The following is a 24,468-nucleotide window of genomic DNA, read 5'->3' as shown; positions in this document are numbered from 1 at the left end:
CCCCTCACCCCAGCAACCTTTCCCCATGGCCCGTGGCCAGAGTGGGCCTCTGGGTGACCCTCCTGGACGCTGTCCGCCCCACACCGAGTTCCCGCAGCTGACCCTACACGTGCCGCCATTGAAACCTCAGCACCTGCTTCCTCCCATCCCAGCTCTGCACCCCACTGCCAGAGCTCCGGACTGGCCTCTAACTGCAAGGCACTAGGGAGATTTGAGAAGCAACGTCTCAGTACAGAACTAAAGTCCTGCCAAGACCAGCGACCTACACTGCTCTGCTGCTCTAGAACTTTTTCCCCACCTCTCCTCTGCTGGCATCCTGGTGTCTTCTAAGCATGCTGGGACTGTGTGTCCGCCATCTCCCCAAAAGTCAGACCAGGGGAGGACAGAGACCTGGCTTGTTCACCCTGCCGGAGAGTCAAGCTGAGTCTCCTTATGACCAGGGTCTCACGGGAGGACCAGAGCTCAGAGAGCACCACACAGTCAGTCTGTGGTTTTGCAGGATAAATTATACCCCTGCAGCAGAAAAACCCACTCCGCAAAGCCCTTTAGCATCTAAGCTCTGCCTATCATCATCCTAGCTCTGGGGACACCCCCGTGGTTGCAGCTGCACAGGTGAGGAAGGGGCCCTCATGGATCATCCTAGCTCTGGGGAGACCCCCGTAGTTGCGGCTGCACAGGTGAGGAAGGGGCCCTCATGGATCATCCTAGCTCTGGGGAGACCCCGTGGTTGCAGCTGCACAGGTGAGGAAGGGGCCCTCATGGAGAACACAGGCTTCAGAATGCCTGGATTCCTGGTGCTGGAGACTTTTATCACTTGTTGGCTATGATGGAAGCTGCAAAAACACATTTTCCCCGAAATATGATGCAGTGATTAAAAATAAGATTATATGACTTATACGCTAAGCAGAAAAGCAGGTTTCAATCACACTGTGATTGTACAAAAATGCAAACGTATCTGTGAGGGTGGTGAGATTATACGTATTTTTTCTTTTTTCCAATTCTTTTCTTTCTCAATTTTTTGAGCTTATATTAGGTTTATGTCCAAAAAGTCATTTAAAAACTTCCTTGCTCAACTGATATTTTCTCCCCTTCGCTAAGAGGATGCATTTGTGCCAGAAGCAGGTGCTTTTATATATCAGGCGGATTTTTTATCCTTGTTCAGTGACAGTGCATGATGAACGCCAACAGCACTTGGCCAAGGGAGAGGGACATGAACGGTGAGAGCCGAGGAATGGGACCTGGCCACTCGCATGCCTGTGCTGGGACAGGCAGGGGCTCCGGGCGCGGCCATGGCTGTGAGCAGTTCTGCTGAACTCTGCTTGCTCTCAATTGGCTCTGAGACCAAAAATTGCCTAAAATAGGTCACTTGTTTGTATCCTACATTGTAAAAAAATAATGCATGATAATGACATCTTCCTAATTCGACATGAAAACTAATTGGGACCAGGGAAGTGCTGGGGTCCCCCCTCCATGGAGTAAGCTTTTCTCTGCAGGTACTGCTAATTAATGGATCAGCAAGCTTGGGAGAGAAATGTCGAAGATATGGGTGGAAACAGGCTTCCAAGAACTTGAAGGCCCCAATTATTAGCCATGTATGTGTTAATTATGTCAGGTCTATTTAGTCACTGAAGGAGGTGGCCTGTGGCCCTCTCTTTGATAACACCTGATTAACTAAATGTGAATTTCTGCCCATGCTTGAAAGTAATCAAGTTGCATGGCTTTTCACAATAGCGTAACTGAGTCTCTCCACTAACTTCTATTGAGTGCTGCCCCAGTGCTCGTCCCAAACAGTGAGGTTTGCACTCATCTCACCGTGCAGCTTGCAGGTATTCCATTCTGAAAATGGTAACACTGACATTTACTTCACATTTAGTTTTAATCTGTCTACAAACTGCATCAAACAAAAAAGATACCAGTATATTAATAAAAAATTATTAACCTATTTGACAATGGCTTAATAGTATAAGCCAGATGCTTAAAAAATATCATAAACTGTTCAGTTTCAGAAATGGAATATTCCTACACGTTTGTTAGAATGTAATTCTAATTAGAATTAAGACAATTTCTCTTGTTCTTTGTGTAGTAAAAACTACACAGAGAACAATATAAAATAAGTGTAGGGTTCTCTTGAGCACTGTCCAGTGTGTATACCTGCTTGGTATGTGGGCATTTAAGTTTGAATTAATGTAGATGAAATACGATCAAGAATGCACTTCCTTAGCCATGGCAGCCTCATTCAGGCAGCTTGTGACTTTCGTGTGGGACAGCACAGAACAGGCAACTTCATCCCAGAAAGCTCCATCGGGCATTTCAGGCTCTCATTTCCATAACCAAGTCACATTTTATTTTAATTATTAGAAAGCTTTTTCTTAAAAACATCAGGTAAGTGTGGGATGTCCAACCTCTTTACATTCTTATAATATTCCCAATTTCTCTTTGGAGGTAGGCGAGATGTCTCCATCTCTCATTCATGAATAGAAACATGTAATCACCTGTAGAACCTAGCAACTTTTAAAACGTCATTAAATGGAATTCACTAGTGTCAGAAGCAAACCTCTTTCTGTAAAAATGCGACAAAACAATACAAGAGAAGAGAAGAGAAGAGAAGAGAAGTAATTTCCCTGAGTCATCACCCCTGGAAGGCCACAGATCACATGGAAGAGAGAGCACAGCGACAGGTTGAAACTGCAGACATGGCTGTGAGCTTTCCTGCTTCCCAGGCCCCTGTGCACCCAGTGGTCCCTGAGTTCCTTCAAAGCCTTTCACTCAAGAAAGGGCCTGGGAGAGAACGAGTCTCTCCTGAAATGGCCAGGAAATCCCAAATCCTTGTCAATCATTTCCCAAAGGGAGCATCTACTTTATTTCCAATTTCATTCATTTTGCTCCAGGGAACTACAAATTAGTGAAGTGTTTACTAGATTAAAACCTCAGAGGTACAATTAAAGGACAACATAACCTCCTCATTCTGACTAGACTCTCCCATCAGAGAGTGCTGGCTTCTCATCCATGCTGCCCAGAGTCATATGTGGGGGTCCATGAAGTCCAAGAAAGCTCATTTCTCAGAGCCACTCCAGAGGAGCCCAGAATTCCCCCAAATTAGGAGAGGCCAAATTTAATTAGGTGTGAAATATGAAGAGACCTCAGACAATGTAACATGTCTCATGAAAGGAAATGTGTCCATCTTTGAAACCTAGAGCAAAAAATAACAAAAAATGTGTGTGTGAAAAATAATAATATATATTTATAGTTTAGTAATATATGTGTGTATATATTTTAAATAACTTTAAAACTTTGGTACTTACAATTATAAGGACAATAAATTCTTCCTTCTGTTCATGTGTGACAGGAATACTGTATATATTAAAAAGTCATCCAGAAGTTAAAAAATCAATTTAAAAATTTTTGAAATAGGTTGTATAAGATGCATTATTTTACATTTGATTTGATGACAAATGATTTTTGTTTGAAAGTATGCAATACAATTCAGTAGTTTCTGATGTTTGTATTAAATGTTTCATAATTTTGAAATGAAAGAATGGAATGCTAAGAAATATTTCATTAAAAAATCTTCCTCATGATTTTCTTCTGAATTTAAAATGTTCCAAAATTTGTCACAATAAAAACCAAAAACATCACAAAGCCAGCTTCAGTGAACAGTTAGGAATTTACCTTAATTCCCTGGGAGAGTCGAGCTCCCTATCTCTGAGTTCAATCAAGCCACCATCCTTGAAAACTGCCTTTTAAATGGTTTAAGGCAAACAGATCAATTTGGTCAAGAAGCCGGTAAATATGGCAAATTAAAGATAAAATAAAATGTCAGTAGAAGCTACCCTCTCTTTAGCAAACAGTATGCTGACTCTGCCAAAGTGTGGGGCTGCAAAGGTAAAAACATTTTTGACCTGAGCAATAAATGAGGTAAGGTAAGATGGAGAAAGCTTTTTTTATTTTTACTTTTTGAGACAGAGTCTCACTCTGTCACCCAGGCTAGAGTGCAGTGGCACGATCTTGGCTCACCGCGACCTCTGCCTCCCGGGTTCCAGCGATTCTTGTGCCTCAGCCTCCTGAGTAGCTAGAAAACTTTTAAACAAGACTTTATTTTCTTAACTGACTGTAGATTGGGCAGTCAGGTCTACATGCAGTATGTTTCATTTAGTTTTCAGAAGAATGAATAATGAAATATAAATGAAAAATGGAAAAGTTTCATTTTGTGGGGATTTTTGTACACAGTTGTTGTCAGTGGTAACAGGTATTGAATGTCAGGTGTGTGCTTGCTATCAGTACTGTCCTGCTTCACAGGGAAGGAAACTGAGGCACAGGGAGATTGACAGTGCTCCCCAATGACTGGAAAACCTATGGTCTGAGTTTTCTTTTGCACAAAGAACCTCTCCATGAAAAGCAGAGCATCTTGGCCACCGGCCTCTGATCCTGCCACCTCTTGCCTCCTTGTGTTACCCAAGTCTGAGTTTTTACTCAGTGAATTTTAATATTTTCTTCATCAAAACCATGACAATGGCGAGGCATAAACAGACAGACCTGCACTGCGTTTCAAATATTACTGGAGAACTTTAGGAACGTTTCATCAAGCCCTTTAAAAAGCTAAACACTAAAGGTTCTCGATGTGGTGGTTGTTTTGTTTTTGGCTGGCTTGTGCGTCAGTATAGTTAGTTAAAAGAAGTCAGATTCAGCCCAAACCCCAATGCCTGGGTCCCACCCTTAATAATCCAGGTCTCAGGCTTACTGTGAGAGCAGGAGGAGGCAGGAAGAAAGATTCGCAGCAGGGACCCTCCCCGCTTGTAGCCTCTTCCACTGGGCCCAGGGAGGCTCCTGCTGCTGGGCTCGCCCTGACAGTGGACTTGAGAAACAGAAGGAAAGACCAAGGTGTTTCTGGCTCATCTTCCCTCAACAAGAAACGCCGTGAACCAAGACCTGGGTGGTTTATTGTTGGTTTGCAGGTTCGTGTGTGTGTGTGTGTGTGTGTGTGTGTGTGTCTGGAGTCATTCTGAAACATTCTTGTTTTAGAAGTTTTACTGTATTATGCTTAATTGTATTTCCTATATTTTAATTTCTCCTACTCATTATGATAAAACTCCAATAGGCTGTATTTTGTAGGATATTTTTTGTAAATGCCATAGTGCAAACTTTATAAACCATTTACAGATGTGAAAATATAAATGGTAGAACTGGGTCCCTGGAGGAGCAAGTTCAAAATGCATTTAGCTGATTGTGAGGAGTGGGCGTGTCAGCTTTCCAACAGGGATGTGGCACAGTGCTGGGGGGTTGGCCACCGCTGGGCAGGTCTCAGCTCAGCTCCCTGTGCGGGTCACAGGGAAACTGCACAAGGCCAAGTGTGGAAATAAAAATAAATTCTCTCTGTGTGTGTGCATGTGTATGGCTGTAGTCATCGCTAAATGTAAACCTTTAAATCTCAATCACAAAGCAGCACACCGAAGGTGGTGGTATTAATGATTGAGGAGCAGGCATGAAGCGTGGGAAAGATTCTGAGCTCGGGCTTTGTCCTGATTTTGAGGAGCAAGCGTGAAGCGTGGGAAAGCTTCTGAGACAGGCTTTGTCCTTGCAGTTGATTGTCTCTACATCTCAACTGGGCAGTCCAACCACCCGTTCCTCAGTTCTCACATCCGTAAAATGGGTCTAAGCACCCCTTCGCCCCTTTCCTCACGAAGGTAACAGTCTGTGCAGAAGCATTTTGTCCATTGTCAGGCACCCTACAAGCCTGCAGTATTTCAGCACAAGCAGGTACCACCACAGATCTGGGGAAGGCTCTGGGGCAGGAGCTCAAACCCCGTGACCTGGGCCGTGCTTGCTAGAGTCCCAGTGGACCCTGTGCACGGGAGTGACCCGCACCTGAGAAACCCCAGGCCATCACCTCTTCTCCCCCGAGACATTCCCATTCACGCACATGGCTGATCACGTGCACTCAGGTGCTCTTGGGTGAGCCAAGTCTGCTGCCGAATGGTTCGATTTTTTATAACAGAAACAAGGGTGTTATAGGAGCAATCTTTGAAGTGGGAGATCACACATTAGCTCTCCTCCCAATGTAGAAGCTGAAATCACACAACTTTCTGTCCTAAAAGAGCTGAATTTACACTGAGGTTAACTCATTCCCCGATAAAGAAATACGGCCTCCTGTTAAAGAAACCAGACCCCAGCCGAGGGCAGTTGTAATTCACAGAGTTCTGTGGATTGACTATTGTAAACTGTGAAAGCAAAAGATTACCGAAATGAGGATTATTCCTAAGAACTTGGTGAACAGTCAAAGCAGATGACCTTCCTGCACCCGAACAATGGAAGCTGTGGGGTGAGCAAAGCTCACATCTCTCTCCAGGAGAGCCTGGTAAATAATCTCCCTGTGCCTGCGTTAAGTTTACAGCAGAGAATCTAAGCCTCGGGATGGTCTAGAAATAAGTAACCTTAGCAAAAAGCAACATCTTGACCTACGTTCAAAATGTTAATTCTTTGATTTATGATGTATTTTAAAATGCATGTGACCAGGTTAAAAAGATGTGGTAGATGTGGCTAAAATTCCTGTATGCTCAAGCTGAAAATGCCTAGGATACAAGCTGAAAATGCCTAGGATACAAGCTGACAATGCCTAGGATACAAGCCTAGAGACTACAGAGCATACGAGACCATTGCAAAGGCCAAGGGACCAAAAGTACAATCTGCTCACTGCCATGATGACTCAGTCCAAGCTGAGACATCAGGAAAACTAACAAGTGGCCCAAGGTTCTTTTTCCTACAAGGAGTTACACTAATGTCAGGACTCGTGGTATTATAAGATAAAGGCATGGATAATAAGGAGGAATCTTAATTTGGCCAACCGAAGCATCAATGGAAGCCGATTTGTTGGCTCCTCTTAAGAGCCAATTCCCTGTGATCGAAATAAGTTTGTATTTGGCTCACATTGGTTATACCTACACCATGCCCATGTCAACAACGGCACACATATCTGAAAGTAGAAAAAAATAATTCCTGGCTGGGAGAATATGGTTCCCTAAGAAAATGAAAAAGAAAAAGAAAAGGCTGACCAGCTCTGATAGGTTTTGCAAGCTCTTTCCTGCTGTTTCTTTCAGGGAATCCTAGCAAATGAAATGTCACAAGAAGAAACTTTTCTGAGAATCAGAGCTCATGGTGGGGAGAGTTCTCACCCCCAAAAACTCTAATTTGCACAAATGTATGCTTTTTTGCTTTTTGGCCTGTGGTCTCAGTGAACATCACAGCCAGGCAGGGCTCACGGCAACCCTGTGAGGTCAACTCCTAGAAAGGGCATACAAGGTGACGGTGAGCTCCACCTCAAAGCATCGACGCGCAAAAGTCTGCCAGGCACAGAGGCTTTCGGAACTGGGCGTGCCTCCTCTGTCTGCCTCCCCGAAGTGTCCCTTTTACCCTGGGGGCTTCCTCCCTGACTTCTGAGCCTCTGAACTATGTCTTCGACACCAGATGGGCTAGGGAGCAAAGAAAGCAACAATCCCAGAGTTGGAGTAAGATTCAGGCGCACGTTAAATTTTAATCCAGTTTCAGTTTACATATTATACATAATTAGACAATGAAGTGATGGATTTTCTTTTCAAAACGTCCCATGTTTGCTGCTTTGAGTAAGACCAGGCAAAGTGTTATCTCAGGAAGTTTAAGAGCTTAGAGGATCCAAGAGCCAGAGTTTATCTGGAAAATTTGTTTTGTCCATGATCAAGAATGTCCTGTTAAAGGCCAAATATCACAATTCAGTGTTGGAAGTGACAAGAAGAAAATTTCCAGAAAGTTCCATTTGTTAGCTGACACATATTGTAGAGAATAATTTTGGGGGTAATTGGGGTCCACTTTCTACTATGTGTTTATGAACGATTAGAGATTGTTACAGGACACAGTGAATGGCTTAACATCATGCTGTTAATCAGGGATGATGCTGCTGCAGGACAAATTGACCAAACCCTTGAAAATATACACAAAGAATATAAAAAAGGACCCATGTGGGAATTATTCTAAAGAAAGTTGTTGTGAGTCATGAGGGGCTCAGTCCATGCTCCTGGGCTTGAGAAACCCACCCAACAGATCTTGCTGACCCAGATCCAACAAGTAACAGATAAAGGGTGTCACCAATTACCAGGTTAAAGAAAAGAAATCATAACCTATGGTTACACCATCAAGCAACATTTGGTCATTGAAACATGAGTGTTTTTATAGAAGATGCTTGATTGAAATTTTTAGTTTTGAAGATCCATTCATAGAAAGGGACAGTTTAAGAAATTCATTCGAGTTCAGATTTCCCAGAAAGGCTCTATCAGAATAGGATTGACTTTTTGCAAAGGTAAGTTTAGACATGTGTGTGGCTTTTCGATCAACCAAAATTAGGAAAAGGCCATCCACCTCCTGGAAGATACAGTCTCCCCTCCAGGACAAGGCGGGAAGGAGGGGCTGCCCATGCGCACCCTGCCCTGGAAGGCGTGAGAGCTAACCGGCTCCCTCGGAAATGCTAAAGGTGGGGACCGTCACATCATCTTGCAAGATGAAGTAAAAGAAGAAGAAAGTGCCGATGCTGGAGAAACAGCAAGTTGGCTCAGAATTTCAAATCAACATAAGCCGCCAAGCCCAACGTGAAGAGATGCAAGCCAAAGAAAACGAATCCCTGCAGTCTCTGACCAGTTAGAGGCAACACTAGAAGCAACTTTTACAGAGGCTGTTTTCCTGTCTACAGCTGGCCTGTTGGAACTGGAGATGTGCCAATCTTTTGCAAAGTGTCCCTCATCAAGAAATTCAAAGGAATGCTGCCATGTTCTGATGTATTGGCCAAGTTCCAAGTGGAGTTAGTCATGTTTTGACCATGAGGGAAATGTGGTTTTTGAGCCATACAAAAGACGCCTGAACAAAGTGGGTTAATTGCTCTTGTTAATGCTGTCCGTTTTGAGATCCTAAAGCTACTTTGTCCATGAGGCACTGTTTTGGATGAGGCTACAGACTTTACAGCCGTTAGGTAAGAGGAAGCCCTCCAGGCGTTTACATTCCATGAAGAAAGTTCCAAGGGTCTTGTGGCGAAAGAGCTAGTTCAGGAAGTCACTGAACATAAGCAGGTGATCTATGGCCCTAGGGCCTTGGACAGGGATCCTGTAAAAGATGACATGGGTGTGAAATAGAAGCCTACACTTTGCAATAGTCCTGGTCTATCGTCAGGGTCCTCGGATGCAGAGGTGGGGTGGGATGATTGGGAAAGAGATCAAATGTGGGTTGCAAAGCAGCATTATCTTTGCGTGGATAACGCTTTTTCCAAACAAAAGTAAAACCAAGCAATTTGACATAATGATATGGCCTGTCCGATAATTTAAATAGATTATCTGGGGACTCTTGGCTGTCATCGCACTGTAAGCATCTCCCAGGTCTCACCCTCTTTCCCTGTGTGCATGTGTGCACCTGCACGTATGCTCTCCCTGGAGTGCGGAGGCTTTGAGACTCCCCCCGTGACTTCTACCCGCTTCTTCCGAACCTGTCTGGACCTACATCTAGAGATGTCTATGTGAAGGAGGAAAATCTCAGTGTTGCAGTATAAATGTAGGTATTTCACCATTTTGCCAGATTTATGCTTAAAAATTACAGGCATAGAGAAGAGGGAGGTAAAACTCTAGAATGATGTGTGTCTGGTTGAATTCCATGACTCTCCAGATCCCCAAACCGCAAGTTGTCACTGTCCTAAAGAGTATTCATGACTAAGACCACAGTGTATTGAAGAAATTAGCTATTATGATGGTAGATTTTGTCATAAGTGCTATTTAAGTATCCATATTGTAAATACTCCTATGAATTTCTTTTAAAAATTAAATTTTGATTATTTACAATCATTTTCTAAAAATTTGAGTAACTGTAAAATTTCCCTTCCATATGCATGCATATCTGAAGAGAAAACACTCATGCTTTAGGATATTCCAGATAGGAAGGATATGACATGAACAAGCTGGAGGTATGTCAGGGGAAAAGGCAGAATGGGTTGTGTGGAAAAGTGGCTGAAATTCCGAGGACTCAATCCCGTGTCTACATCAAGGCACTGGGATGCACAGGCCATGTTTTTTAACAGACATTTTTCTTTGCAAATGACATACCATTTTTTTTTTGTGAACTACTGAGTGCATGGATTTTTAAAAGAGAATTATTGTCATTAAATCTTACTTGAGTTCTTGGGAGCTGGTGGCCAGCATACTTCGAATGCTTTTGTCCGCCAGGGGGCAGCCAGACAGACTGTAAGACAGGCCGGGACAGGCAGGTCAGTCAACCGCGAAGCGCGTAACTCCCGAACAAACACAACATAAAAACCGAAATTAAAGAGTTTAATGCAGAAAAGCAATGGGCAAGTGCTGTATATTGAATTTTTTTTTGTATAATTAATTCTGAATCGGTTCGAATATAAATTTAAGAAAATATTTCTGTTAATAAGCAATTGTTTAAAAAATAAGATAAAACATTTGTGCTCTTAAATGCTTAAGAAGAATTTTACAAATTTAGGTCGTTTATTTGAAAATAAAAGACATTATACAACACATATATTAGCATGCTTTTGAAGGTCAACATATAGCACTTAAAGGGTTGACACAGAATTCAACATTTTTACTTTGACAGCATTGTTGAGGTAAGCTGAAAACAATAAATTGAAAAGACAGAATCCACCATGAGAAAAATGAAGTCACACCTTCTGTGTGAGGCGTAATTACCAGTCACATGACCACTCCCATCACACCCTGGAGTTGGACATCTGCCACCAAACAAAAACAAAAACAGCCAAAATAGTAAGTATGTTTAAAAAAAAGAAAAAACTTTTTAAAAAGTTTCATTGTTTCCAGTTTAGCTGCAATGTCTGCAAGGGGATTTAAGCACCCTGAAGAAAAGCGGCAAAATGCACGGGTTAAATGAAAAGGACGCCCCCGTCCGACAGAGCGTCACTGGGAACAGGCAAGTGCAAGGTTAGCTGCTCACTCTACTGACCCGGCAGTCGGAAACATTTATATGCTGCGAATGTCGCATGCTCAAACGGCAAGGCATATACAGATCTGGTTTTTAAAAATCAGCCAAAGAATGGGAAGATTAAGAAGATTCATAATTTCACCTCACAGCATGCTTACGTTATTAAATCCTTTTTGCTCTCCTTGCACTGAGGGTACTTGGGTTTGGGACTTGGGATGGTCACCTCCCCGGGATACCGTCTTTCTTCTAGAGCCTCCTGGAATGGGTCCAAGTCTTCTGGCTGTGGGCAAAACACAGCTTCAGAGCCACACGGATGATCACACGGCACACAGACTGAGGGAGGTGGTTCGTGGCTCTGGGGTGGCCTCTACATCTTACACCTCTTTCTGCTGTACCTTTAAGATCCTTTTTGTCCTGATAACGCCCCTTCTGAAAATGCATATTGAACTTTTCTTCCACTGCTCTAAACTCCTAAAATGATGGTCACCTGTCAGTCCCTTATTCAATATTCACCTGGCTGTGCTCACCGCATGGACACACACACGGTCTGGCAGCCAGAGACTACGTTTAGCTTGGTCTTCCTCATCCAGCATTCAGCACACACCTGTGGGCGGGCTGCTTTATCCAACAACCCTGGAACTACAGTGTCTTAGGGCTGAGCTTTCCCCCACCATTGGTCAGTATTTTACAAACTCGTGCTTTAAGATTCAAGGTAATGGAGACCAATTTAGAGGAATGTAACTGTAAATTTCCTTTTCAGCTGTGTGTTCAACTGCAGTAACATAGATGTTTCTACAGGTGGCAATGCTCAGCAGACACATTTCCTAAATGTAGCTACATGGGAAGGTTTGTCTTCCATGACAATCCAGGATGAAAACACTTCCATCATTTTAGGAGAGCTTACTTTCAATTAAAATAAATTTGGAGATTCAACCACCATGCCTTATTTGGTAGTAATGATTCAACACTGCGGGAGAAAAAAATACTTAGAAATTTAGCTTGCCACTCTGATTTGGTTCTTTTTCACAATGCCTGGATATTGAAATCAATTTGAAGAACGCAGATAATAGGCTTATAAGCAGGTGCCCTCTCTGCCAATTTCTACATGGGGCTAATGTTTCTTTTTTTTCCATTTCCTTGTTTCTGTAAGACACTAGTGCTTTGATGGTGGTCTCTCTATTGTACTAAAAATAAATTTCATTTTTCAGTGAATAAAGAAGATGTCATAGTTCTCAGAATCAAAGACTTTAAAGTCAGTACATAAAGAAAACATTTCTCTTTATTTCTTTTCGAAGCCTAAAGGGCATGATATCTATTTTAATAACCTGAATTTGAACACTGTAGCTACTTCAAAAATATGTTCTTGACATAGATGTTTTAGTAATACTGTCATAAACAAAGATTTAGGTGATGGTACTAAAATGGTTTATTCAAGGCTACAGTAAACTCTTTTGAGTACTTAGGTTTCTTAGAGAAGGGACACTGTCCTTAGTTTCGAAGAGCTAGTTAATTAATAGCACATAGTTAACCATTTAACTATCTAAGACTCCTATTAGAATTCTCTACCTGCAAGGAAAATCCTGTATTGTTTCAACAGGACACCCAGAAAAATGAACTCACGTGCTATTTATACGTTTTCTTAGAGTAATCATTTGTAACAAAACATATTTGTTAGAAAATAAACTTTATCATTTACAAGAGTCAATACTGTGTTTCACTCTAATCAATGTTAGTCGCAAATCTCTTCTGGGTCAACAAAAACTGTTTTCTAAGTCCTCCTCAGCTAAAGGTCATATTTAAAGAGAAAATATATTTTCTCATAAGGTATGTGCAAATGGCTTTTCTTTCAGCTGGGGCCCCATTTTTAAGTCTGGCAGTCAACACAGGCTCAATGAAAAGGACATACAGTAATGTCTTTGGACTCGTCCTCGTCTATCCTCCGGGGTTTCATTTTGGTGTAGTCTACGGGCAAGTCCCAGCAGTCGCCCTCGCTCAGCTGGAAACACCGGTTGTTCATCACTGCCTGCTGCTGGGGGGACATGGGCTCCAGAGGGGTCAGGATGGGGCAGCAGCTGTCCCGCGGCCTCTGCTTGTTCATGCTGAGGTCCAGGGTCCCATTCTCATCCACCTCCATGTCAGGGTTCTGTCGGTAGAAAGACATGGTGACTGTGCTTGGCCTGGCATCTTGTAACACCACGAGTCCTTCCTCCCAGATTGCAGTCCTGCTGTCAGCCAGTGTAGCATTCAACACAGAATTCCTCACTGCTGTTTCCTTGCCTAAACTCCCAAGGTGAACAGGCCTGGTCTGTTGGTACATTCCTGCTATCCCATGCTTAGCTGCAAAATTGGTTGGAGAATCCAGGCATCCATCTTTCCCTCCCTCCCTCCCTCCATTTCCCTATTTATCTACTGTCTATCCTCTCTCTCTCCTTCCTTTTTGTCCTATTGTATCTCTGATTTAGAGTTTGTTCAGAAGAAAATTACAAAGTGCTTAATTTTATTACCGTTACAAATACCTAAGAGATAAACATTTTGTGTGTATGCATGTGTGTATATACATGTATGTGCATGTATGTATGTGTGTGTGTATAAACACACATATATCAGCTTAAAAATTCTCTTTTAGTTTTATTGATGCTAATAGTTCAAGAATTAGGGAGGAGGATAACAAAAGAATTAGAAGGATGAAGGAAGGAAAGAGAACAAACTAAAATTTACCTTGTAATACAATTTTTCATTTTTTTTGAGGGACAGAGTCTTGCTCTGGTACCCAGGCTGGAGTGCAGTGGCACGACCTGGGCTCACTGCAACCTCCACCTCCCAGGTTCAAGCGATTCTCCTGTCTCAGCTTCCCAAGTAGCTGGGACTGCAGGTTTGCGCCACCATGCCCAACTAATTTTTGTATTTTTTAGTAGAGATGGGGTTTCACTATATGTTGGTCAGGCTGGTCTCGAACTCCTGACCTCAAGTGATCCAGCCGCCTCAGCCTCCCAAAGTGCTGAGATTACAGGTGTGAGCAACTGCACCTGGCTGTAATAAGAACTTTTATAATGAAGATAATTTTCCACTTTAAGAAAGAAGATCTGCAGTTGTGGCTAAAAATACCTTTACTACAGTGATTACCATCTGATCTCTAAATTTCAGCAAACCTGCAATTTAGTCTACTGGCTTAAAAAAAAACCCGAAAAGGTACAGGGTGAGGCTTTTTGGTTTTTTAAAGGATGCTTTGAAATGCATCAATAATTCTGCAGCACTTGCCTCTCAGGAAGAGAGTCAGAAGAACGGACACATGGACAGAAAGTTAAAAAAAAAAAATCAAAATACCCCTAACAATCCTGCATGTTTTTCCCCAAAGAGTGACACTCTCCTTAGCAAAATTTGATTTCAGAGCTGGTCTGAAAGCTGCTGCCTCCTCAAGGATCTAGCAGCTCTCTCCTCTGGATGCAACAGCAGAAGGAAGATGCTTGGAATGAGACCTCCATCCCTGGAGCTGTTACCTTGATAAATTATACAGTATCATTCTGCCTGAAGTCTCTTTGTCAAAGTGTACTCTGATTTGAAGCTTTGATACTACTTTAAGCTTTATAATGTTGGATTTATTCTCTCAGTCTTAGTTTAATTTTAAGAAAGTGCAACAAAATTTGGAAGGGGTCTCTGCCTTTTATTTTTCTTTTTTTGTGGTTGCCACAGAATCTCTTCCATGCTAACCTTGATCTGCATGAAAACTGCATGACCCTGACGCTTCTCCAATATCTAGGACTAAATATACTGACAGAAGAAAAAAACATTTGCAAAACGTAAGATTACTGACCTTTCTTCATTCATACCAACTACAAATATTTACAAGAACCACTGTCAGTGTTGTGCACTCAGGTACATGGCCAGGCAGCGCTACGCAGTGGAGAGCCCTTTGTTTATCAGGAGAGGAGGTGAACATGTCCGCTGCTCAGCGTCTGCTCTGAGAACACAATCGGACCGCTTCCTGGCACCGCCTGGTTCTCCCCGGCCGCCTAGTGGCCTCGGCGAGGCAGCTCTCTCCCAGGTGTGTGCTGCATCTTAAACGCTCTCTCTCCTGCCCAGCATAAGCACTGGTTCAATTGATAAGAAAATTAAAAATAGACACTCTTCCTATGCCTTTCATAGCACTATAGCATCCATGAAAATGTGGAACTAACGAGTGCTGGCTGTAAATACACGGCTGATCCCTTGGTGTGAAGTCTGATTTTTACTTCCTATTTTCCCTGCTACCCAGGAATCCATGGGCAGATCCCTGCATTTCACTTGACAACGGTGCTAGCAGAGCTTCCTGACAAAGTTCAAGGGAGATCCACGCTTCGTTTTGCACGCTCTGTGTGGTCACTGGAGACCACAGGAGGCCCACGTGGTGTCCTTTGTTTACAGAAATGCTTCTGGATCCTGGAGAGAAAGATCCATTCACGCATGTTAATCTACAAGATCTGACCCTTGTCTCTGATTTAGAAAATGGATGCGCTTTGGACAATGGTGTGTTCAGGCTGCTTTAAGGGAAGCTGCACCAATTGTTCACAGTGGCAAGGAGTTTAGGAGATCACGGCGTTTGCACCATAGAGCTGCCCTGAAAGCGCCGCGTGTCTCGGTGGCTGGGTCCGCGGCCCGGCCTCCCCCACCCGCCAGGTGGCTCCACCTGCCCAAGCGCGCGTACCCGCGTGGCGCACAGGTCCTGCGGCTTGGTGCTCAGGTTCTGCGGCATCTCGCGGCAGCGCGTGGACAGGTTGAGGATGGCGGTGGCCGCCATGTGGGCCGCCTCCATGTCGTGCGTGTAGTCGAAGCTGCTCTTGCTGCAGGTGCTGCTCGCGCTGCTGCCCCCGCCGCAGCTCAGGTTGCTGCTGCTGCTGGGCGCGTAGCTGCTGGTGCTGCTGCTGCTGGGGCTGGGGTCCTTGCAGTACCGCTTCGCTGGGGAGACAGGGACAGGGATGACTCAGGCCCCGGCCGCAGGGCACACGGCAGACAGCACACAGCAGGGCCTGCCCGCCCCGGCCGGCCTCAGCCACACACAGCCGCGTGGGACGGCCCTCAGGGTGCCGGGCTTATGCGTAAAGAAAACAAACAACAGGCAAATGAAAACAAAACAAAACCTTCTGGCTCCTTTTCTTTTTTTTCTTCTTTTTTCCTTTTTTTTTTTTTTTTTTTTTTTGCCCTGGAGGAGAATTCATCGACCTGTTGGAAAGGCTGCACCTCGCACCCAGCACAGGCGGCTACCTGGTCCCTCGAAAGACAGACACACGCCTGGCTAGCTTTCAGGAGCCACAGGGTGTAGGGAGGTGACTGGGAATTCCAGCCCAGTCAAATCCCAGTCGAGGCCCTAAGCGTGAGTGGGGCTCCTCCGCAGCACATGAGGGCTCATGAGCACTTTTGGTGACCCGACCTGGATCTGCAGTCTCTTATCTGTCAAGAGGTGGGCTGTTCCTTTCAGCCAGAGGGGCTGCGGCAGCCTCCTGGGGCCCTGGGTCCTCTGTGCAGGTGACTGGGTTTCAAGGGGACCTGGGGGCCACCTGCTGGGCCTGTGGGGACCACGTGCTTTGGGAGGTGGATTTCTGGCTGGGCATGCAGACCAGATAGGGTGAGTCCAACATCCTTTTTTTCTAGAATTCTGATACAGGCCATGGGAGTGAAAGGGATTTTGGAAATGCACATAGAGAATAAGCTCAGGATAAATGTTGAAACACCTGAGTGGCCACTTGGTGGTGGGCAGACATGCAGGGCACGTGTGCAGCTACCTCTTTCATAGCCATGGCCTCTCTGTTCCCTGCACTGACCCTCACTGACACGATTCCCACTGCCCAGTAATCCTTTCTGAACCACCACACTCACTAACAGCTAAACTGGCACTGAGGGGCAAGGGTTATTTGTTAGAGCTGTTTAAATCTCCTTTAGTACATGACAATATTTCAGTCCAGGATTTATCTGGATGGGTCCTTCTTTACTAGTTGTTATCCGTGCCAGTTAATGTCACAGGACATCATTTCTGCATGGCCAGACATTTCTCTTGGAATCCAGCAGAGTGAAGAGTTACTCAGAGGTGGACCTGGTCTCTCCCATGTCCTAAATCCCTCCGTCAGTGAGCCCCTCCCTTTAGGAAGCGCCTTCTTTCCCAAGAGATCCCCGCCTTCTTCCCTGGGACCGTTGTGAGTGTAGCTGGGAGAACTTGGTGATAGGCTAGAGACACTCTAGCCCGGGTTCTCCTGGTGCTTAGGGCTGCCCTAGTCCTAATCGGCAAAGCTCCAAGCTGCCTAATTCTGATGGAAACTATGGTTTTGTCTGTTGCTACAAGGAAAGGGAGACCTCGCAGGTGTTCATGGCTCCTGCGGTGTCTTCTGTGCCATCGGCAGCAGCTCTGAACCTGGAGCCAGGCTTCCCCAGGGACTCCTTCCCACAGAGGAAGAAGAGAACAAAGCTAAGTGAAGCAAAAAGCTTTCTCACATTGCTGATACGGTCATTATGAGCAATGCTAAGAAATTGCCCTGGATTCGGATACAAAGGGAAAAAAGAAGCGGTCCTCATTGATAAGGTTTGGTTTGGGACTGAAGGCTCTCAGGACATGGGGAAGAGGTGTGTTATTGGTGATTCTGTAATGCACAGGCCCCTGCAGAGGAAGACTGAGGACAGTGCCCAGGGCAGGAGTTGGCCACGCTGTCTTCATCTCAGCCTCTGCCGAAAGCTACAGAGAATTCGCCAAGCAAGTAACCACTTTACACCCAGATTCCTGTGCATGAACCAGAGGCTCAAATCCACACCCACAAAACCCATGAAATACAATAGTAATCTGTTGATATTATGACTGTGTTTTGCTAATCTGAATGAGCAAAGCCACCCAGAGTGGTCCCATGGCTGGTGGGGCACAGCTGTCCCTAAGAAGTGTGTCTGAGTGTCCATCAGTGTGCCCCTCCCTTCTCTCTACTTTGGGAATGCCACTCCTCTAGGGAGCCCAGCAGCGCAGGGCGGGGTGGGCAGTGGCTGCTGGCCTGAGCAAGGCCCACACCAGGGCCTTTGAGAGAGACCACGGTGGGGCTGCAAAGGAGTCAACCAGAGGGAGACAGCAGAGGCTGTAAGGACACCCCCATGGGCCCTGTGCAGTGCACACCTTGATCTACCCTGAGCAACTGTCACAAACCAGTTTGCAGTTTGTCATACTCTGGATATGAACTAAAGGTTGTGATTTTACATAATTTACAATTTTGTTAAGAAATGGTAGAAAAATTGTAGGAGAAATGAAATAATAATATGGGGTTTCGTTTTTACTAGTGAGGACTAGCCACTGGTTTAGGAAAAAAAAAAAAAAAACCATTGCCCACATAAATTAAAAAAAAGTAACACTTTTGTTTTGAAATAAGGGAATTTCAATTCCTAAAAAAAATTAAAGGAATAACACAAGTCAATGCAACAAACAACTGCAGCTGACATAGGTCGGCTAGCAACCTTGCACTCAGCGTTGGCGAGGGCGATGCTCCGGAGTGTGGGCGCGGAGGTGTGGCAGGAGCTCCTGCTCATGCCCAGAGACTTCTCGTCATGAGCTCCTCTCACTGTGACTCCTGCTACACTATGCTCACAGCATCCTCCAACAGGATTGCATCTAGACCTCCACCACCCTGTAAGATGCTACCACGTGCCCACTTCACAGATGTGGAGACTGAGGCTGCCCAACGTCCACAAAGAGCCTCGACTGCCATCAACGATGTGTTTGTCTGGGAGAGTCCAGTATCTTATTAATTAGAAAATGCTACCCTAGCATCTCTATACACCAATAACATCCAGGCTCACCATCAATCAAGCAGGCAATCCCATTCACAGTAGCCACAAAGAAAAGGAAATACCTAGGAGCACAGCTCACCAAGGAGGTGAACGATGTCCACAAGGAGAGCTACAAAACACTGCTGAAAGAAATTAGAGACGACACAAATAAATGGAAAAATGTCCCATGTTCATGAATTGGAAGAATCAATATTGTTAAAATGGCTGTACTGCCCAAAGCAATCTACAGATTCAATTCTATTCCTATCAAACTGCCAATGTAATTCTTTACAGAGTTAGAAAAAAGATGATTCTAAAATTTCTAGGAAATCAAAAAAGAGCCCAAATAGCCAAAGCAATCCTAAGCAAAATGAACAAAGCCAGAGGTTACACTCTACCTGACTTCAAAGTACACTATAAGGCTACAGTAACCAAAATAGCTTGGTACTGGTGTAAAAACAGACACACAGACCAATGGAACACAATAGAAAACTCAGAAATAAAGCCACGCACCTATAACCATCTGATCTTTGACAAGGCCAATGAGAACAAGCAATGGGGAAATGGTACTGGGATAACGGCTGAGCTATTCGTAGAAGAATGAAATAGACCCATACTTTTGCCATATATAAAAATTAACTTAAGGTGGATTAAAGATGTAAATGTAAGATGTCAAACTATAAAAATCTGAGAAGAAAACCTAGGAAATACCCTTTTCAACATTGGCCTTGCAAATTTTTTTTGGCTAGGTCTCCAAAAGCAATTGCGACAAAAACAAAAATAGACAAGTGGGACCTAATTAAACAAAAGAGCTTCTGCACAGCAAAAGAAACTATCAACGGAGCAGACAGACAACCTACAGAATAGGAGAAGATATTCACAAACTATGTCAGATGACAAAGGCCTAATATCTGACATCAATAAGGAAGAAATAAATCAACAAGCAAACCACAAATAACCCCATTAAAAATGGGCAAAGAATATGAACAGACACTTCTCAAAAGAAGACATACAAGTGGCCAACAACCATGTGATAAAATGCTCAACATCACTAATCACCAGAGAACTGCAAATCAAAACCACAGTGAGACAGCATCTCATACCAGTCTGAATGACTATTATTAAAAAGCCAAAAACAGCAGATGCTGGAGAGGCTGTGGAGAAAAGAGAACACTTACACATTCTTGGTGGAAATGCCAATGAGTTCAGCCACTGGACAGTAGTTTGAAGTTTTCTCAAAGCACTTAAAACAGAGCTAACATTAGACCCAGCAGTCCCGTTACTATTTACCCAAATGAAAATAGATCGTTGTACCAGAAAGACACATGCACTCGTATGCTCATCACCATGCTCTTCACAATAGCAGAGGCACAGAATCAACCTAGGCGCCCATCAGTGGTGGATTAGATAAAGAAAATGTGGTACATAGACACTGTGTAATACTATGCAGCCATAAAAAGAATAAAGTCATGTCATTTGCAGTAACATGGATGGTGCTGGAGGCCACAAACCTAAATGAATTAATGCAGGGACAGAAAACTTTATACCACATGTTCTCACTTTTAAGTGAGAGCTAAACATAGAGCACACAGGGACATAAACATGGGAACAATCGACACTGTGGACACTAGAGAGGGGTGTGGGTTGGAGAAATAACTCTTGGGTACTGCGTTCACTACCTGGGTGCAATATGCCTGCGTAACGAACATGCACAGGTACCCTCTGTATCTAAAATAAAAGTTGAAACAAAAAAGAAAAATGCTACCTCTATGTGACAACATTTTACTTGAAAGAATTTTTAACTAAAATGACTCTCTGCATTTCTTCCTCTCATCTTACTTGAGTCACCTTAAATTATCCTGAAGTTATAAAATGTAGATGTGACGATGCATTGACTTTCCCAGATATTTAATTCATAAGATGCTACAACTAGATGACGCCAAGTGGATGGTACCGAATTTTAGTCGGTGACTGAACTGTCAAGAGTCTTTTGATGCGCCTGTCAACTCACTACACTCAAATGGGCAACTAAGACAGTATATACTTTCACATGCATCCTTTACTGAATATAAAAATGTCATTTAAAAGTTTTAATTAAAACAAAAATAAAAATAAGAGGGCCTACAGTTAAAATTGCTCAAGAAAGGAAGGTCATTGGTCCTAATAATTATCCCTATTTGTAAAATGTCAGCATAGCCCTTGATGCCAGTATCTTTTGGACCACAATCAGCATTGCTCGGCTTAGTGCCCTGACAGCAGGGGGCGCTGCAGAGCAGGGGCTTCAAATTGAGGGTGCTCTGTTCCCCCTCTTCCAGCACGGAGAATGCCTGGTCTGATGAGAGCAGTTTCACAACGACAGAATGCACTTTCTTTTTCTTTTGGCAAACAAAGCTTTTTTTTTTTTTTTTTGAGAGAGTCTCACTCTGTCATCCAGGCTGGAGTGCAGTGGCATGATCTCAACTCACTGCAATCTCTGCCTCTCAGGCTCACGTGATTCTCTTGCCTCAGCCTCCTAAGTAGCTGGGATTACAGGTGCCCACCACCATGCCCGGCTAATTTTGGTATTTTTAGTAGAGACAGGGTTTCACCATGTTGGCCAGGCTGATCTCGAACCCCTGACTTCACGTGATCTACCTGCCTTGGCCTCCCAACGTCCTGGGATTACAGGCATGAGCCATCACGCCGGCCCAGAGCTATTTTTGATCAAATTGCTTTTCATTCCATCAGCAGACAAGAACATGTTAACATTCTTCCAGGCGCCCAGAACATCACTGTATGTTACGAGCAATGTGGCAGCTGTAACTCTAGATGCCAGAGCTGCCTGGAAACAGAAGCAGCCACTGGATCTTAAACCATCCTAAAAATACCTCTTCAACTATTCCATTTCCTCTACTGCAGGAAAAAAGGAAAAGCACACAGGATTCGTGTGATTAAATACAGCTGTTGACATAATAACAAACAAAACAACAAAATACAAAACCTTCCAGGTAGGACCTTTTCATTCACCTACTCTGCTTGTGAAATTCTTACTAAATGTACATGCCTTGTTCTCCTAGAAATGTCTGTTGCCTTATGTATTCACCTTTTCTTGCAGAGAATAGATAAACACGTCTCCACAATATGAATTTCCATGAAAACTAGACAAATGCAATCACAAGATATCCATCATGGAGATGTCTCCACTAGCTGGGACCCAGTAATCTTTAGACCTAACTTGATTCAGGCCCTAATATGTGGCACTGAGTCTCATAGTCTTTACACACGTCCAACTAGTGTTTCAAGTAAGTTGAAATACGGACGTCTAATCTTACATGGGAAAGAATGGAGCTTTCTAGCCTGTGGGATGACATCTCCAAGGCACATGGTCTACTTGCTGGAGTTGAGCTGATGTCCAAAGGGCGTCGAGGTCTAGGTTTCAGGCTCTCTTTTCCTCAGTGTCCTTGGCACAGCTACTGCCTGCCTGGCCTGTCCTGGCCCTAGAGGGTGGAGCAAATCTGCAGACCCAGCCTGTGGTCTAGCAGGAGCTTGCAGCCCGTGAGAAGACAGGCCGTCTTGGCAGGTGGTGCCCGAGAGGTGACAACAGCCACGCTGCAGGGCAGTGTGGCACCAAGCTCCATGGACGCAGGCAGCTGGAGAGTGGTAGGAAGGCCCGCAGACTGCCTGCAGGAGGAGAGAACTTCACCAGGGAGCGGCCTCTGCTCAGGTAGAGAGGCCGTGGGGAAGTCGGCCAGGTGGAGGGAAGAAGGGAGCCCTGCAGGTGGGTGTGGTGGGGCTGGAGACAGAGGGCCAGGGAGGTGCACTCCAGAGGGGTCACGAAGGAGAGAATGAGCTGAGTCTGCAGCTGCCCAGGCAGTCAGGGGAGCTGTCTGTGTGGCCAGGAGGCCAGGGGGCAAAGAAGAGGAAGTGCCAAGATGATGGGAAGGTCTGAGCACTGGAGAATTTGGAGGCTGGGAATAATCAAAAGGAGAACACAGGCAGAGCCCATTTGGGGGCTGGTAACCTGACAGGATTAGGCCCCCAAGGGTTGGGTGTGTGGCCTGGAGACACAGCAAAGGTGGAGATATAATAGGCTAGGGGTTGGCAACTTTTTCTGGAGAGGATTTCATAGCAAATGTTTAGGCTTTGGGAACTGTGTGATTGTTTTTGTGGCCACTTGGCTCTGCCCTGCACTGTAGGGAGCAACCACAGCCTGCCCACCAAGCCCTGAGGGCAGCCAGGTGCCAACGGCACTCTATGCATGGCATGAAAACAGAATTTCACATAGCTTTTATATATCAGAAAATATTATTTGTCAATTGTGCTTTGCTCCAATTCTTTAAAAATGTCAAAGCCATTCTTAGCTCACCATACAAAACAGGATGGGTGGGCTGTGGCTTGGAGCTCCCGGGAGAGGGCAGGGCCCAAACACCTGAGTGGATGCTCAGTCCTCCTCCCCTCAGCGCCTCCGTCACCCTGTGTGGATTTCTATTTCCTATAGACAACGTGAAGCCCCTTCCTCAGCAGCCCCCGCAGCTTTCCCTGTTCTTCCTTCTCACGGGTCTCCGTCCTGGCCTCCAGACCACTGGCTGTGCTCACCATGCTGTGTGTTTCCCTACCTTTGCATGATTTCTGCTCAAACTCTATGATCTCATCTAAAGTTTGCCACTTTGGTAAAGCGCACGCTAATCCTGCAGGCAGAGGGACTCTTCACTTCACTGGGCAGCAGCAGTGTGTGTTTCACTATCTTGTGTATCCTGAGGGAAGGAATGATAGACTGACAGATGGATAGGCAGACACACAGACAGACACATAGACACATAGACACAGATTGACAGATGGACAGCAAGCACTGGTGTGCTGTGTCTGGAAGGATGCAGCTGGTGAAGTGAAGATTTTGTGAGTGGTTTGATCACAGCTGGTGTGATTTAAGGGATGATTCTCCAAGGCTGTAGAGAAGGTCCTATGTTCTATTTCATTCTGTATCTCCATGGCCCTGACCTTTGATTGCTAAGATCTGTACTCTTCTCCCTTACAACAGGCCCATTTCTCTGCCTCTTTTTAGGAGCAGTGACTCAATTCTTTGTGCACCTGAAGCAAGTATTGGCAAAGATACATTGGAGGGTAACTGCAGACAGCAGTCACTCTGCAGTCAGAATCTCCCACCTGGTGCCCAGGAGTGGGGCCGGATCCCCTTGGATCACACCCCATCAACAACCTATCAGCCAGTCTTGTCCTAGTGGGCACTTTCCAGGAGGCTTTTTTTTTATTTTTTATTTTTGAGACGGAGTCTCGCTCTGTCGCCCAGGCTGGAGTGCAGTGGCACGATCTCCACTCACTGCAAGCTCTGCCTCCCGGGTTCATGCCATTCTCCTGCCTCAGCCTCCGGAGCAGCTGGGACTACAGGCGCCCGCCACCACGGCATGCCAATTTTTTGTATTTTTAGTAGAGACGGGGTTTCACTGTGTTAGCCAGGATGGTCTCGATCTCCCGACCTCGTGATCCGCCCACCTCGGCCTCCCAAAGTGCTGGGATTACAGGCGTGAGCCCCCACGCCCAGCCAGGAGGCTTTTAAAATCTGTCAGATGAGTCTAGTGAAATGGAAACAGAGTGTCACTAAAAGCCCAGACTTCACGCCCACACGATACATCCACGTAACACTTGCGCCTCTAAAATTTATACACAAATAAGCAGAGGGCCGGCTCGTTTTCTCACTGCATTGTGGTGAGAGGCTGCATTTCCTTTGCTCTGTTTTCCTGAAGCCCT

General features: G+C 44.8%; 1 protein-coding gene across 14 annotated transcripts in view; it reads right to left on the bottom strand.

The window, feature by feature from the left end:
• MYT1L (myelin transcription factor 1 like) overlaps positions 1 to 24,468 on the bottom strand; it is a 544,402-nt gene that overhangs the window by 88,032 nt on the left and 431,902 nt on the right. For all 14 annotated transcript variants that reach the window (XM_054548446.1, XM_054548454.1, XM_054548453.1 and 11 more), the window contains 4 exons: positions 15,641 to 15,891; positions 12,866 to 13,102; positions 11,118 to 11,239; positions 10,171 to 10,239 (listed from right to left, as the gene is read on the bottom strand). In XM_054548446.1, the coding sequence (XP_054404421.1) occupies positions 10,171 to 10,239; positions 11,118 to 11,239; positions 12,866 to 13,102; positions 15,641 to 15,891 (679 nt within the window). The remainder of the gene's footprint in view (positions 1 to 10,170; positions 10,240 to 11,117; positions 11,240 to 12,865; positions 13,103 to 15,640; positions 15,892 to 24,468) is intronic.

This window comes from Pongo abelii, chromosome 12 (genome assembly GCF_028885655.2).
Source record: "Pongo abelii isolate AG06213 chromosome 12, NHGRI_mPonAbe1-v2.0_pri, whole genome shotgun sequence".
Lineage (NCBI taxonomy): Eukaryota > Metazoa > Chordata > Mammalia > Primates > Hominidae > Pongo > Pongo abelii.
This window is presented reverse-complemented; position numbering and strand designations above follow the sequence as displayed.